Genomic DNA, 13,948 nt, shown 5'->3' on the forward strand with positions numbered 1-13,948 from the left:
TTTGAGATGGTCTCCATGATGAACACAGGTGATCAACTTTGAGCCTCATGGACCATTTTTGGGAGAAAGTTGACTTTAGAGACTGTCGGTATTTATCACTATTGCTGAGTAAATCGACACCAGCAAGTAGAAGTTGTCTTTTATTTCATGGCAAGTAGCCTTGTATCTTTTGGTTTGACATAGCAAAGTTTTTCCGATAATGCCAGATACTCACTTACTACGTTACCTTGAGTCGTAGGAAAAGATCGTTGTCTTTCGTGAATGGACAAACCAGGTTTTTTTTTAGGCGGCCACACTTGTGATTTTATGTGTGTACTGCTCTCCCCTGAATATCTTTCTGGCTCAATAATGTTGAAGCTGATGGTTGGCTATTCAGTAGGTTACTTGAAACAGACTAGCATTGGATATCTTCAGTAAGGCAAAGTGTCCCACACGGGGTATGTGGGTTGTTCTTCTATATACAGATCTATATGCAAGTCTATGTAACGCTGACGCTATCTATGTATGTCTATGTGCTGTCGGTCCTTCATGTGCAGTTTTTGATCTCTCAATCTCAGGGGCCGCCTCCGGGCGATAAGCAGGCCGTTCTTACGGCGAACTCCGCGTCTCGGTCCAAAGTGGGTCAACAAAGTACACCAGGCCGTGTCCGATAGCAGCCGCGAGTGGTCCAACCTATATCAAATCAGCAAAGGTCTGATAAGCAACGCCATCATCTGTAAACGGTGGCTGTCATAGAACCAACTCACCCAGTGGATCCAATGATAAGTGGGAAATGAGGACGCCACATAAGCTCCCAAGCATCGTGCCGGATTAAGGCCTGCAGAAAGGAGTTAATTATTAAACTCACCCGCATCCCCAGCATTGATATGATCTGAGTCCTCTGACTTGTTACTTACTGGCTCCGATATAGCCCTCCCGGGTAAAAGCGGTTCCCCAGCTAACAATCAAAAGGGTGACGCCCACCAACCAGGGTGACGTCGCATGGCCAAATACCTTGGCCTGTCGAGGATCTAAAGCCACGCCAAATGCCAGGAAAATGAGAACCAGGCACGCCAGAAATTCAATGACCAGACCGTCCTTGGCGGGCACCAGGGTCGAATCAATATGGCATCCGCCTACGGTAAACTCTCGATTGCCGTAGGCACTGTTCAAGGCAAAGCCAGCCAATGCACCACCCAGTGTTTGCCCTCCTACGTATAGTACCATGCGTGGGAAGGAGATAATCCGGGCGAAGAAAGTGGCCAAGGTAATGGTCGGGCTAATATGACCTCCGCTGGATGGGGCGAAGGTGTAGATCAAGAGCGGAGTCAACAGGAGATTGGTGATACCGCCGAATAGAGGGGAGAAAAAGGTGACGGTGGCATAGACTCCGGCCTCGGTAGTCGGAGAAGTAGTCTTGGAAAGAGGATGTGTGGTGACCCAGCATGAAATGAAGACATTCATCAAACTAGCTGTATATGGAAAGAATGTTAGAGGCTTTCGTCGGAATCAGACAAACTCTGCACCCCCTCCAAGTGGCACGGAGACGGTAGATTCAACTCGATGCGTTACTTACCAACACATTCCAGCATCGCAAACTTCCATAGATCTAGACTCGCAAAGCCCCGGAGATCGAAGATCTCGGCCAACGTCATGCAGGGTGCCGCATCGGGCACCTGCTCCAGGACTTCCAGATTTTTCGGGTCATTCCGATCCACGATAAAGTCCTGATTGCCTCCAAGCCGGCCGGCAAATGGAGCAATTGCCGGTTTTAGGTATAGATGATCTTCCTTGGCATCAAGCTCGTGCTGTGGTAGATAAGCTATGACCATGGTGGACGATTTTTGAGTTTCAGGCACACGGTTAGGCAAGGGTGAGACACAATCCTTGGCTGTCTGAATCTGCAAAAACGTAACAAGCTGCATGGTCATTGGCTCAAAGTGCTGACTCAGTCAGGCAAAGTTTTCCTCGTGGTGAAGTGGCGCCGAGTTTAGTTGGCCGAACCAATCAGCATCGAGTTTACTTGACTTCTCGGTGGCCGAGATGGTAACTTGACCAAGTTATGTATTGTAGAGATGGGTGTTTTTCATGCTACACACCTCATTCTGCTACATATCTTTCAATGTTCATGAATAGTACTCTTACTCATACTATAGATCCATGTTCATGAGTAGTTTGCAGACTAATTATTCATCAGATACGGAAAGAACCACTAATCAAGGATCGTGATAACACAGATAAGCATCCTTACCCAATCCCATTGCTCATACTGCAGAGGAATCATCCCCTATACATCCCTCTTTTTCGAGATCCACCATACCAATCTGTGCTACTCCAAATATTTCATTCTCATTATGGGTTCTTATTACCTCTACAGTGTCCACTGTAGTTACACCCCACATATTACGTGAAGAGCTTCCCCACTACGTGAGTTACCCCAGTTAACTATTAGTCAAGGAAACCCCATTCTCAGAACGGGCTTGCCCGTGTAATTACTATCCAGTGGTGGTCAATGAGAAAGTGTAGGTATCCAGCGAATCTTTGAATTGTCTCGCCTCGAAGGTATGGATGAGGCAATACATGTGTACATATCTTGGCGGGCTCCGGCCACGCGACAGGATATACATCGACAACTCCCGCCCGAGTAAACGCTAAATTCACGCAATTCCACTTCACATTTACCCACCAACCAGAACTATAGTGAAAGAAATTTTTATTTTGAGTAACACTCAATATCTTTCTGATGGATTGGATCAGGTATAGCGTGGCTATTGTTTTGAGCCCACTGGAGATAAGCTCACATACACACTTGTCATGCAAAGATTTGCTCTGGAATGCGCTACCACCAGGATATGCGCAGACTGGAAACCTTCTGAATGAACTGGGCTCAAGACCAAAAATTTCTGAAGATCCGACAAGAAATTGCCGCGCAAATCAGGCTCATTCACCAGAGTCAAGTGCATGTTTGTATCAATCTTGATTGTTTACCTAAGTTTTCCCACCCAACCAATCCAGCCGCCGCGACTAGGATGCGCAGTATGTTTCCGCCCGAGTTGATCCAGGCTACCTGCCTTGACGCCGCCTAGTAAACCTACCGTAGGAGTAATTTTTGCTGAACAGGTCTTTGCGCTGCCATAAATAGCCGGGTCCGACGTATTTGTCAACCTGGATGCCCAGACTACGAAAGAGACTACCTAAGCAGGGGATGGCCTCCGAACGGAGCGAGGTTCAAATTCTAGCTGTTGACCAACACGACGTTGCCAACACGCCGTCGAACGAGCCGTGAAACGCGCGACACATCAACACGCATGAACCTGATGCGAACGAGTTTTGTGTTCGACATCCAGCTGCCCGATTTTAAAGGCAACCGCAATGTGGGTTGATCACCGTCTGGTGAGTATTGCAATCTGCGAGGGGTGGAGACCATTGACATCAATGACTAGATCGCGGCGATTAGCGCCACGCTGGTTACATATCATTAGAGAAGGTAGAAGGCATCCCAGATATCCTGCCCGGGTAGCTTCAACTCGAGTAATCGTCAGCAGCCAATAGAACATAACACGTCACCAGACCCAACAGGACAGTGTCTATTTACATGGACAAGAAACGAACAGAACACAAAATCAACCAAAGGCTAAACGGCACGGCGGAATTTGGAAGGGATGTTGGCTTCAACAACCTGCGTATCCTCCAGCTTCTCAAGTCGCAACTGAGCTGCCTCCATCTCGTCGTGGAGACGGAAATGTTCAATATCCTCGGGGTGGTTCAATTCCTCCTCAGTAGCATCATCGCCGTGGAATTTCTCGAAGTGGTGAATCTCGTATTCATACTCAAGGTCACCATGGTGGCCAGGCCCGAAGCCGAGGTCGGGCAACCGTGTCCCAGAGGCAATAGTCTTCAACCAGGCGTCGCGGCTGATAGTGCCTGTGTTCGTTGGGTCGAAAAGGTCGAACACCGCGCGAATGGCGGACTCCTTGCTAGACTCGCTTGCGCCCCTGTTGGATTCATCGTCGAGACCGTATGTTTTGCGTACTTCTTCCGGAGTCCATGCGCCGGAGGCGTCGTAGTCGTGCAGCGTGAAGAAAGAGAGCGCATCGAAGCCTTCAATATGGTGCTCCTCTATGTAATGTGTTAGTACTTGCGCGAACCAATGCACTCTTTTGAGCGCTGTCTGCCACACTTACCCATCATGTGTCTCGTGGCCCAGTCGTTGGAGGGGGGTTGCCCATCGTTTGAATGTGAGCCATGGGCGCTGGCAAGACCGCTACTCAAAGCGATTGCGCCGGCAACAGCGAGGATTAAACGTGATATCATTGTAGAAAATAGAAAGTGAAAAGAAGAGAAACAAGCCAGCGTATCCCCAACTCTCGATGGGGAACAATAGGAGACGCAACCGGGGAGACTTGAGCTTGTTTGCAATGTTTGCACCGGAAGATTTGGGCCGCGCCGGAATTTCACGATATCCTTTCGGATCGTCTGATTTCAACATTGTCAACCGAACCCTGCCCCATCGGACTCCGTGGGGAGTCCAATTGCTCTTTCTTCGATATCAATCTCCCTCGAGCCGTTCGAAAGCGATGTCCCGATAATGCAAAGCATGTGGTCCCGCGCCGCCCCGACGCAGTCAAGCTGCCGGTGCGTCTCGTGTTTGAGTACGGTTGCCAATGGCGTCACTTCACGATCAGCGACGGCTGCCAGCAAAAAGAAATTGAGGATAGGGAACTCGGTCACTGCACTCTACACGAGTATCTTTGCGGCCGCTGCCCTCGCGGACGCGAAGGCCAAGACCAAGCGCCGACATGATCTCGAAGAGAAAATTGCGGCAGTCAAGGCCGAGGTGAACGAGCTCGTGGATGAAGAGCACCGGATCCTTGAGTCTCTACAGTCACGAAGGAAAAACCGGGGGATAAACCGATTGCTGCAAGAGAGAGGCTTCGGCACCATCGCTGCCTCCCGAACTCGCCAACGAATCACACCAAGCCAGCCAACAAGGTCCTTTCACACGGAACGTCGGCTGTATGGTACTCAGGATGCGCAGATTGACGATTATTTGCCCACGGAAGAATTCGGGCATCTTGATCTCCAGGAAGCCGAAGCTAGTGCACTGCGCGCTGCTATGAACGAAGCATTGCCGGACTGGGTCGTTGGAGATACTGCTCGTATCAAGGCCGTCCAAAGACTCGCATTGAAGCAATTTGCGATTCGAATTCTACTAAGACCGACTATCGCACACAAATACTCAGGCGTCCCTATGAACTACGGGGCAGATTTTGATGTACCCCAGATCGATGTGAACAACTTGTTGAATGAGTTGAATGTCGTACGACGCCAGATAAACACGCTGTTGCATAAGAAAGATGTGGACCTCACTGACGTGATTGCCGATTTTGATGCCATGCGTTCTGAAGAAGGAAGGGAAGATGACCGGAGACTCGATGATGAACTTCGGGAGTACATCCAGTTGTTCACGAGCCAGCAGATGTCCTTGCAGGAATTCCTCCTCCGGGTCTCTAGCAACTTGATCAAATCGGCCGATCCGGATCGCACCACAGCCTTCCGAGAATTACTCATTGTTTTCACACAAACTCGCCAGAACGACTTGAACGATCTGTTTTTGCAGTCGTTATTGCCCAATCGGTTCTATCTGAGCACCTCTCTTATCGTCACTATCCTCTCCTTTTTCCGAAAGTCTAAAAACCTTAAGGACTTTGATTTGTTTTTGCAAATGCTCAGTGGCGAAGGCTACACAGTCAACCTGGGAGCCATTGGTCTTTTCCGACGTCGAAAGATCAATGGGCTGGATACGGTCGTTCCACCCTTGTATGGCAGCAGCACCGTCATCTATACGGAGCTCATCTCGGCCGCTTTGCGATTTAATCAGCCTGACCGAGCAGATGCTTGGCTTCAGGCTGCACGCAAATCAGGCTTTTTCGACAACTTCAACACCCTATTTAACTACATCCGATTTTACAGCATTCGTCAAGACTGGGAAAAGGGAATCCATGCCTTGAAGCGAGCTGTCACTTACCTCGTATCGTCGACTGATCTCTCACCAAGACTCGTGGACCGATTAATCCTATACATGGTACATCTCTGCGACTCTTGCTGCCAGAAAGAAGTGTCCCAAAGTTTGATTTCCGCCGCCGTGCATAGTGGCTTCAACCCGAACATTCCGTCGCAGCAGGACGATATTGCACCCATTGTGGATCAAGAAGGTCAGCGATGGAAAAAGGCCGCCGAAACGACGCCGGGAGAGAACTTGACCCGTCCCCTCTGGCAAAAGTGCTACGAATTTGCAAATGTATTTGGACAACAACTGAGCAGGCTCGAAGTGCCCGAAGATCAAGTAATGTCCCGGAAGCTCGATCGCCTTGCTGCTGTGCATGCAACCGATGCATTGTCCGCCACCCTTTCCCGATATACGGAGCAGGAAAGATCCTCACCAGCGATCTCGGACCGTGCAGGTGCTACGCAGAGCACCCAAAGTGAAGATATTGCCGCTTTGAAAGACGAAGTCTCCCAACTTCGCCAGCTAGTCTTTGAATTACGCAAGCACCATATTGAGGCCTCTTTCAAAGAGGACATCCACCATGACCTCGAGTACGAGGATTCACTCTCCGAACCAACCCCACCCTCACACGACCCGCACACACAACCTCAAGAATCCTCCATGAGCGTCGAATTTGAACGGATACCGAGCCCGATAGAGTGCAAGGAGCATGACCACTCTCATTCGAACCTTTCCTTCCGCCCTGCGCAAGCAATGATGGGTCCCGCTATGGTACAAGACCATTCCATTGGTACACCTGAGAATCAGGCCCCGCGACAAGCTCGGGGCCAGCCGAAGAACTCGAATCGGTCTCGGAAGAAGGGAAAGAAAGTTGCCGTTGCGTCTTCTCAGCGCACTGCTGGCCAGGCATGAGAGTATCTCTTTCGCTTTTTGTGACAACAGAACATTATTTGTATATTATGATATAGTTGCCCTCTTGCACACAGAGGATGAAATGCCAATAGATGGGATGTCTGCATCCAGCCTTCAATACCTGTCGTGGCCTGCTCTGTAGACGTTTCATGGACAGTCTTGTAGAGAGGGGGAGGCCCCTTAACCTTGGAACTCCACCACGCTGTTTGCACGCTTTGTCTAGGGTCTATTTTATGGTACCTGGCCCATTAGCTATAGGGCTCCAGGAACACACCCGACGGTAGAAGTTCGGAAGAAGTGGGAGTACGGAGAAAACCGATTAAGAGAAGGAAAACTTCAGGTAAAAGCACGCATATATACCCTATCCAATGCAAGGTAGCTTCTATTTTTGAGCACGGTCATTAGACCCGCAAAAAGGGAATCTAAACAAAATATGGACCCATGAAATTCTAAACCGAAAAAAACCATCTACCGACGCTTTTCAGCGCGCATCTTCTCCTTGCGTGCGAGTCTGTCTTTGGCACGGAGCAGGGCAGACTGCATATCACCCTTGGGGAAGGAAGAGGGCTCGTAGTATGTAGGTGCAATGTCCTGGTTTAAATTAGCAATTGTATTAATGGAAAAGAGGATAAGCAAGTGAACGTACCAAAAGCCATTCGGGCTTGACTGCGGTCACGGTACGGATGTAGTTCTTGGTCGTAAGGACGAACTCGTTGTACAAGACCCACTCTGCATCATGGGCAAGTACAGTGGAGGGATGCAGCAAGACGTTCTGATTATCCTTGATGGTGGTGTAAACGCTCTTGCCCTGTGACTCCTTCTTGGCAACCTGCATGAAGAATCCAGCACAGAGAGCACGGCGGATGTTCTCATAGTACTTCTTGTCCTCGAAAGGAGTGGAAATCATCTCAAGTTCGGAGCGCTCCATGATCCGCAGCAGTTGCCTGCGGACATCATCGGCCGACTGGAGAGATCGCAAGGAGAGGAAATGGTCGTGGCACCATTGCTTGGGGTTGGCCTGGGCTTCAGGGCTCTTGAAAGCGTGGTAGACGTTCAGCATCGTAAGGTGATCGCCGTCTTGGTGAGCAAACAGGTTCTTCATCTCATCCGCACGCTTGCGCTGAGAGTTGGGGCGAACGAATAGCTGCGGGACGGACAGCAGAGCTGTGATAGACAGAATCTCGTTGGAGCAGTAGAACTCGGGAGAGCTGATCAGCATCACGGCAAGGGCAGGGTCAAGAGGGAAGTCCGACGCCAGACGACCGAGTTGGGTCAGATTGCCGTCGTCATCCAAACAAGCCAGGTAGTTGAGCTCCTCAAGAGCTCGCATGAGGGTCTCAGGCGCGGGAGGATCCATCAAATCGAAATGAACAAGATCGTCAATTCCCAGCTTCTTCAACTCAAGCACAGTCGATGACAAGTTTGATCGGAGGATCTCGGGGTATGTCTGCTCAATCAATTCCTTCTTGAAAGCCTCCTCAGTATACAGACGGAAGCACTTTCCGGGGCGTGTACGACCGGCACGACCAGCTCGCTGTTGGGCAGAAGCCTTGGAGATGGGAGAGACCAGAAGAGACTCCACACGGATACGGGGATTGTAGATCTTCTGCTTCGAGAATCCAGGATCCACCACATAGACGATACCGTCAATGGTCAGAGAGGTTTCGGCAATGTTGGTGGAGATGATGACTTTCCGACCGGGTCGGCCACCCTTGCGGATAGGAGGCGGCGCGGGATCGAAGATGCGCTGTTGCATATGGGGTGGTAGACTACCGTATAGCGGGTAAACCTTGAGCGGGCCGGCGTCGGCCTCCCGGACCATTTCGTCGCCCTCCATCGCGATTTTTCGTGCCGCATCCTCAATCTCCTCCTCACCAGTCAAGAAAACAAGGATATCTCCTTCATCTTCCGTCGCATGGATCTGCAGAACGGTCCGAATAGCAGCCTCGACATAGTCTTGCTCCGGCTCGGGGGTGTAGAAGACTTCGACAGGGTGGGTACGTCCGGGAACAGCGAGAAGGGGCGCATCCATGAAGTACCGCTGGAACTTTTGCGCATCCAGAGTAGCAGACATGATAATAATCTTCAAATCCGGCCGGCGCAGCACAACCTCCTTCAGCAGACCCATCAAGACATCAGTGGCCATTGTTCTCTCGTGAGCCTCGTCAAGCATGATCGTGCTGTAGCGGGATAGGTTGTGATCGTGCATCGCCTCTCGCAAGAGCATACCATCGGTCATATACTTCAAGATGGTCTTCGGACTCGTCTTATCCTCGAAACGAATGCTGTAACCGACTTCTTCTCCAAGCTTCACATCCATTTCCTCTGCGACACGCTGGGCGACGGACATGGCGGCCACACGACGGGGCTGTGTACAAGCAACCATTTTACGCTGGGTCTGGGGCAGGTCATCGAACAGGACGAATTGCGGAATTTGCGTGGTCTTTCCGGAACCGGTCTCACCAACAAAGACCAGGATTTGAGACTGCTGGTAGAGCTGCAGGAACTCATCGCTAAAGGAGAACGGGGCATTAGCATACCATGTCGGGCGCAAAAAGAAATGATCAGACTTACCGTTGCGCGTGCACAGGAAGGTCCCGACGAGACTTCAGGATGGAGAGATATTTGGTGGAAAAGGGCTTGCCACTGAATGGGTTGACCTCGCCATCTTCAGCCTTCTTGGCCATTGCTGCCGTTGTCTGGTGGCGCTTGAACTTGGCCAGGGCCGAGTTGTTGTCTGCGCCGTTTGTATCCTCGTACATGTGGGCCAAGTACGGATTGTCCTTGGGGTCACCAGCGTCCATCTTCTGGCGCTTTGCGCGGACGCCATCTTCCGAGTCTGAGCGACGGTCAACCATGCTGGATGAGGTGGTTGAGAGGGTTGAGAGAGTTGGAGAGTGCAAAACTCGGCGGTCGATAAAAAAACTCGGATAGGCAAATCGAGCGGCGATCCCCCGATCTCACCTACTGCAGACCCAAAGCCCTTAGTCAGCAATTTTGCCGGCAGAATTTCGATTTCGGCCATTCTGGCTGCCACACAATCTACTACACAATCTATATATCTCCTACATCACTTATCGAAAAAGCGATTGAAATCAATTCGAATTAACTAACTAATAAGATTAATAGAGTTAAAAGCTAAAAGAATCTCAAGACCAGTCTCATGGCCAATCTCAAGGCCAATCTTATAGTTAATCCTATAGCTAATCCCATAACTAATCTTACAGTAATCTTATATTATATACAAAATACATAGTTTTTTAGTTTTCCTAATGACAAATCTCGAGTCACGGAAGTATACGTCTCCACTTTTCCAGAACATATACTTATGCCTTAGACAAGCCTTCTATTTACAACGTATAGATACCCTATATCAGACGCGTTAGCATATATGATAGTAGTAAATAACGCTATATGTTGGGCTAATTACGTTTTAGTGACGAGCTTGCAGTGAGTTACATAAATATTGGTGTGATTTACTGCATCTGTACAAGAGGATTTGGGTGATACCTGGTTACAGCGCATAGGGCGGTAGAAGAAGCGGTGAAGGCACCCCGGCGCCTGTTGTCAGTCGTACTCACCGCCCACAGTATTCTGCCGGATCCCCACAAAGGGATCGAGGGGGAACGCGGTCGCGAGCACGAAGGGGTGTTCCTGGGCGCGCCTATCCTGGGTTTGAGTGTTGGGTATACCGTCAGTGGCCACTTGCTACCCTAGTAGTTGTGTGCTTCTTTGTGGTGCTAATACCGCATCTTGCCTGGAACCAGCCCTCCATCTCTCCTCTTGACCCCCACCACTCCGACAAAAAAGGTGCTCCGTGTCAACATGGATAACTACAGTGCCGCCGACGATCCTGGGGTGACCTTCTGCATTGGCCATCATGAGCCGAACCGGACGCTGATGGTGACGCCTCAGGTGGTCAGTCGGGCACATGAGAGTAATGTCAGTTCTGTTGTCTCCATCGACGTCAATTGCTTTTTCAATGGCTGACTTGTATGTCCAATAATAGTATGATATGTTGACCGTCCCAATTACTACCACCCATTTCCACTCTAGGGTGCTGGGACTGTTGTCTTCTTATCTCTCTAACCTGCAGTCGCCATCATTCGATCGAATTGGTACCATGGCCACCTCGCAAAACACACGGCCGTTGACCATTCCACCACTGACCAAACTGGACTCAAATCTCACTCCCAATGACGCAACGAGCCAGCTGGTTGGTGTCACTAGCAGCTGGATTGACCTTTGCTCCCCTGATCCGTTAATTGCGGATCTGTCTCGTCAGGTTCTAATGCTAGAAGTAGCATACGCTGCTTTCTGTGGTATTGGATATCTTTTGATTCCTATCCCTAAATTGCATCACGGAGGTATGCATTCGGAAGGTGTTGTCTACTATGCCAGGGCTATTCAGGATGCGTTGAATCTCGGTCCCTACATCCAGTTCCATATTTGGTTGCGGATGGTGGACAACTCTGAGCTGGAGGTTGATAGCATGGGTGATTTGGCCCCACTGGCCCGGGAAGAGTACCTACAGCTTGAAGCAGGTAGTTTGCCAAAAGTCGACCCATTCGGAACCTGGGATGCCTGGGATTTGATAAGAAAGACATGCAAATACCATACACGGCTGTTTGTGGGTGAGTTGAACCCTCTGTCGTTATCTTAATTCTCATTCACTGACTTGAATGACAGCCCTGGCCATGCCTAAGCAGCTGCCTGCTCTTTCCGTTCAATCTCGCTGGCACTCGGAGCCTGTGCATCTCCTTACGATCGATTCTTCATCGTTCTTGAAGAACCCGAAAGGATACCCCGTTTTGTCAAAGGCCCACCAAGCCTTGATCGCGAAACTGATGCGCCTTCGCACTCCTCCATGGATTCTGCTTTGCAATGTTGGGCCTATTCCGGGCCTTGAGAACGCAGAAGGAATTGAAGCCACCCAGTCTCAATTGTCCAGCTCTGATTATCCGAGCCTGAGTGCCTCCAAAAAGCATCATGATCCTACTCCGCATCTTTCCTATATTCGGAATCTGCAGCAGCGGCAACCCCCGCGTACCCCCATCGAAAGATTTGGCACGGGCTATCAAGACTACCTCCAGGCTCCTCTCCAGCCACTGACTGTCAACTTGGAGAGCATCACCTACGAGGTTTTTGAGAAAGATCCCATTAAATATGAGTGGTATGAGCGCGCGATTACCAAGGCTCTGAGAGACTGGGCAGATCAGAAGAAGCCTACGTCTCACCCTGATGGGAAGGTGATTCTGGCGGTTGTTGGCGCGGGCCGCGGTCCTCTCGTGACTCGGGCGTTGAGGGCTAGTGCCGAAGCCGGAGTGGAGATTGATCTGTGGGCTGTCGAAAAGAACCAAAATGCATTTGTTTTGCTGCAACGTCATAACGAGACTATCTGGGATGGCAAAGTCACCCTCGTCCAATCTGACATGCGGAGCTGGAAAGGCCCTCGAGTGCGGCGACAGGCAACCGAGAGCGGAGCCCAGGACCCAGTCGGTGAATCGCTAGGTATTGAAGATTCCTTGCTTTACACACCAACAAAAAGCACCAATGACCCCGGCCGGGCGTCCGATTTCTCTGCCCCCATCGCATCCGGTAGCACTCACACTTATGTTGACATTGTGGTGTCAGAGCTACTCGGCTCTTTCGCTGACAATGAACTATCTCCGGAGTGCCTGGATGGTATCAATGATCTAATCAATCCTGTGCACGGAATCTCAATTCCAGCATCATACTCGGCACACCTGACGCCCATTTCTGCTCCAAAGCTGCACAGCGATGTTGTGAATCAGACCATCTCTAACCCTGCAGCGCCGGAGACCCCATATGTCGTGATGCTTCACGCTATTGATTTTCTGTCTACCGCGGACTCTACTGGGAATACGGAAACTCTCAATCAGAACACAACAAACCGTGCCTCTGGAAGCTCGGGGCCAACTCTCGCCACCGAGTTCCCAACGCCTTTCGTTCAGACCGCATGGTCTTTCTCTCACCCGAACCGAAATATTCCACCTCCATCCCCAATGCAGTCCACCATTTCCAATTCGCACAATGTGCGCCAAACTCGTCTCTCCTTCCCTACACAGAACCGGGGCGTGTGCCACGGCTTGGCTGGGTACTTTGAAACAGTCCTTTACGGTGATGTCGAGCTCTCAACCAATCCAGTGACAATGGATGCAAAGAGCGCCACCATGATCAGCTGGTTCCCTATCTACTTCCCTCTCAAGGTATGTCATGACCGGAAAGGTTAAAGCCGCGGAGGCCGCATCTTCCTTTAATTCAAACGTTAATTTCAATCCCGCTAGACTCCTCTCAATGTTCCCGACAATGGCGAAGTCGTCATCACCATGTACCGTCAGACTGATGATCGTAAAGTCTGGTATGAATGGATGGTGGAGGTGTATGCCCTTGAACGCACCTCTGCTCCGACAACGAAGCTCACTACCCCTGCCGTGACTGGTATCCGTTCAGGATCTCCCAGCGTGGACAGCCTGAAGGGCAAGGAAAACACCCCAAGACCACAAGGTGGCAGTTCAAACCAGACAGGGTATCGTCGCGTGCGCGTGGGAATGAGTGAAATGCATTCAAGCATTAAGGAAGGCTGCTTAATGTAATGGAGGTAGTTGAAGTTAAAAAAAACGAAGCTGGAAGGGCCAAAGTTGATCAATGGTACGAGTCAGCGGAGCCAAGAAATCGATTATTGGTTGGACGTTAGAACAGACTAAATTGGGGTATCTTCCGGAGTGCACAACGATATCCTCTCTCATAGAAAGACATCAAGATGACATATCGCTTTCATTGGCCAATGCGAGGGTGACGCGATTAGAGGAGTAAATTTCAAGTGCATCCACCCGGGCATAATTGTTCTAAATCTGTAGGTGGCACAACATTGCGGGGCTGGCAGCTCATATGTCGACAATTGGAGGTACCTTCACGCCATGAGTTGCTTATCGATGTTGTTCTACCTTTTCTCGATGCTCTATATAAGCGTGCCGGCCTTGTCTTTGGAATGTGTTGATAACAGATCAATTTCATCGCCATTGA

At 50.2% G+C, this 13,948-nt stretch overlaps 5 protein-coding genes across 5 annotated transcripts; 2 read left to right on the forward strand and 3 right to left on the reverse strand.

Annotated features, from left to right (window-relative positions):
* Positions 1-588: 588 nt before the first annotated feature.
* N7496_006964 (aquaporin) lies at positions 589-1,910 on the reverse strand (the record flags this gene model as incomplete). The annotated part of the gene is made up of 4 exons (XM_056699893.1): positions 589-672; positions 747-817; positions 897-1,451; positions 1,556-1,910. The coding sequence occupies 4 exons, from the start codon at positions 1,908-1,910 to the stop codon at positions 589-591; spliced, it is 1,065 nt and encodes a 354-aa protein (XP_056555306.1).
* Positions 1,911-3,613: 1,703 nt separating this feature from the next.
* Positions 3,614-4,293, reverse strand: N7496_006965 (nucleobindin SSP120; the record flags this gene model as incomplete). Its single annotated transcript, XM_056699894.1, has 2 exons — positions 3,614-4,098; positions 4,164-4,293. 2 exons carry the CDS (start codon positions 4,291-4,293, stop codon positions 3,614-3,616), a joined length of 615 nt encoding a protein of 204 aa, XP_056555307.1.
* Positions 4,294-4,567: 274 nt separating this feature from the next.
* N7496_006966 (uncharacterized protein) lies at positions 4,568-6,901 on the forward strand (the record flags this gene model as incomplete). The annotated part of the gene is made up of 1 exon (XM_056699895.1): positions 4,568-6,901. One exon carries the CDS (start codon positions 4,568-4,570, stop codon positions 6,899-6,901), a length of 2,334 nt encoding a protein of 777 aa, XP_056555308.1.
* A 468-nt stretch (positions 6,902-7,369) lies between these two features.
* N7496_006967 (DEAH-box ATP-dependent RNA helicase PRP43) lies at positions 7,370-9,759 on the reverse strand (the record flags this gene model as incomplete). The annotated part of the gene is made up of 3 exons (XM_056699896.1): positions 7,370-7,492; positions 7,548-9,414; positions 9,476-9,759. The coding sequence occupies 3 exons, from the start codon at positions 9,757-9,759 to the stop codon at positions 7,370-7,372; spliced, it is 2,274 nt and encodes a 757-aa protein (XP_056555309.1).
* A 967-nt stretch (positions 9,760-10,726) lies between these two features.
* N7496_006968 (protein arginine N-methyltransferase) lies at positions 10,727-13,518 on the forward strand (the record flags this gene model as incomplete). Its single annotated transcript, XM_056699897.1, has 4 exons — positions 10,727-10,843; positions 10,911-11,535; positions 11,591-13,131; positions 13,210-13,518. The coding sequence occupies 4 exons, from the start codon at positions 10,727-10,729 to the stop codon at positions 13,516-13,518; spliced, it is 2,592 nt and encodes an 863-aa protein (XP_056555310.1).
* Positions 13,519-13,948: the final 430 nt, after the last annotated feature.

Source organism: Penicillium cataractarum (assembly GCF_028827025.1).
Source record: "Penicillium cataractarum strain IBT 29864 chromosome Unknown utg000005l, whole genome shotgun sequence".
NCBI lineage: Eukaryota > Fungi > Ascomycota > Eurotiomycetes > Eurotiales > Aspergillaceae > Penicillium > Penicillium cataractarum.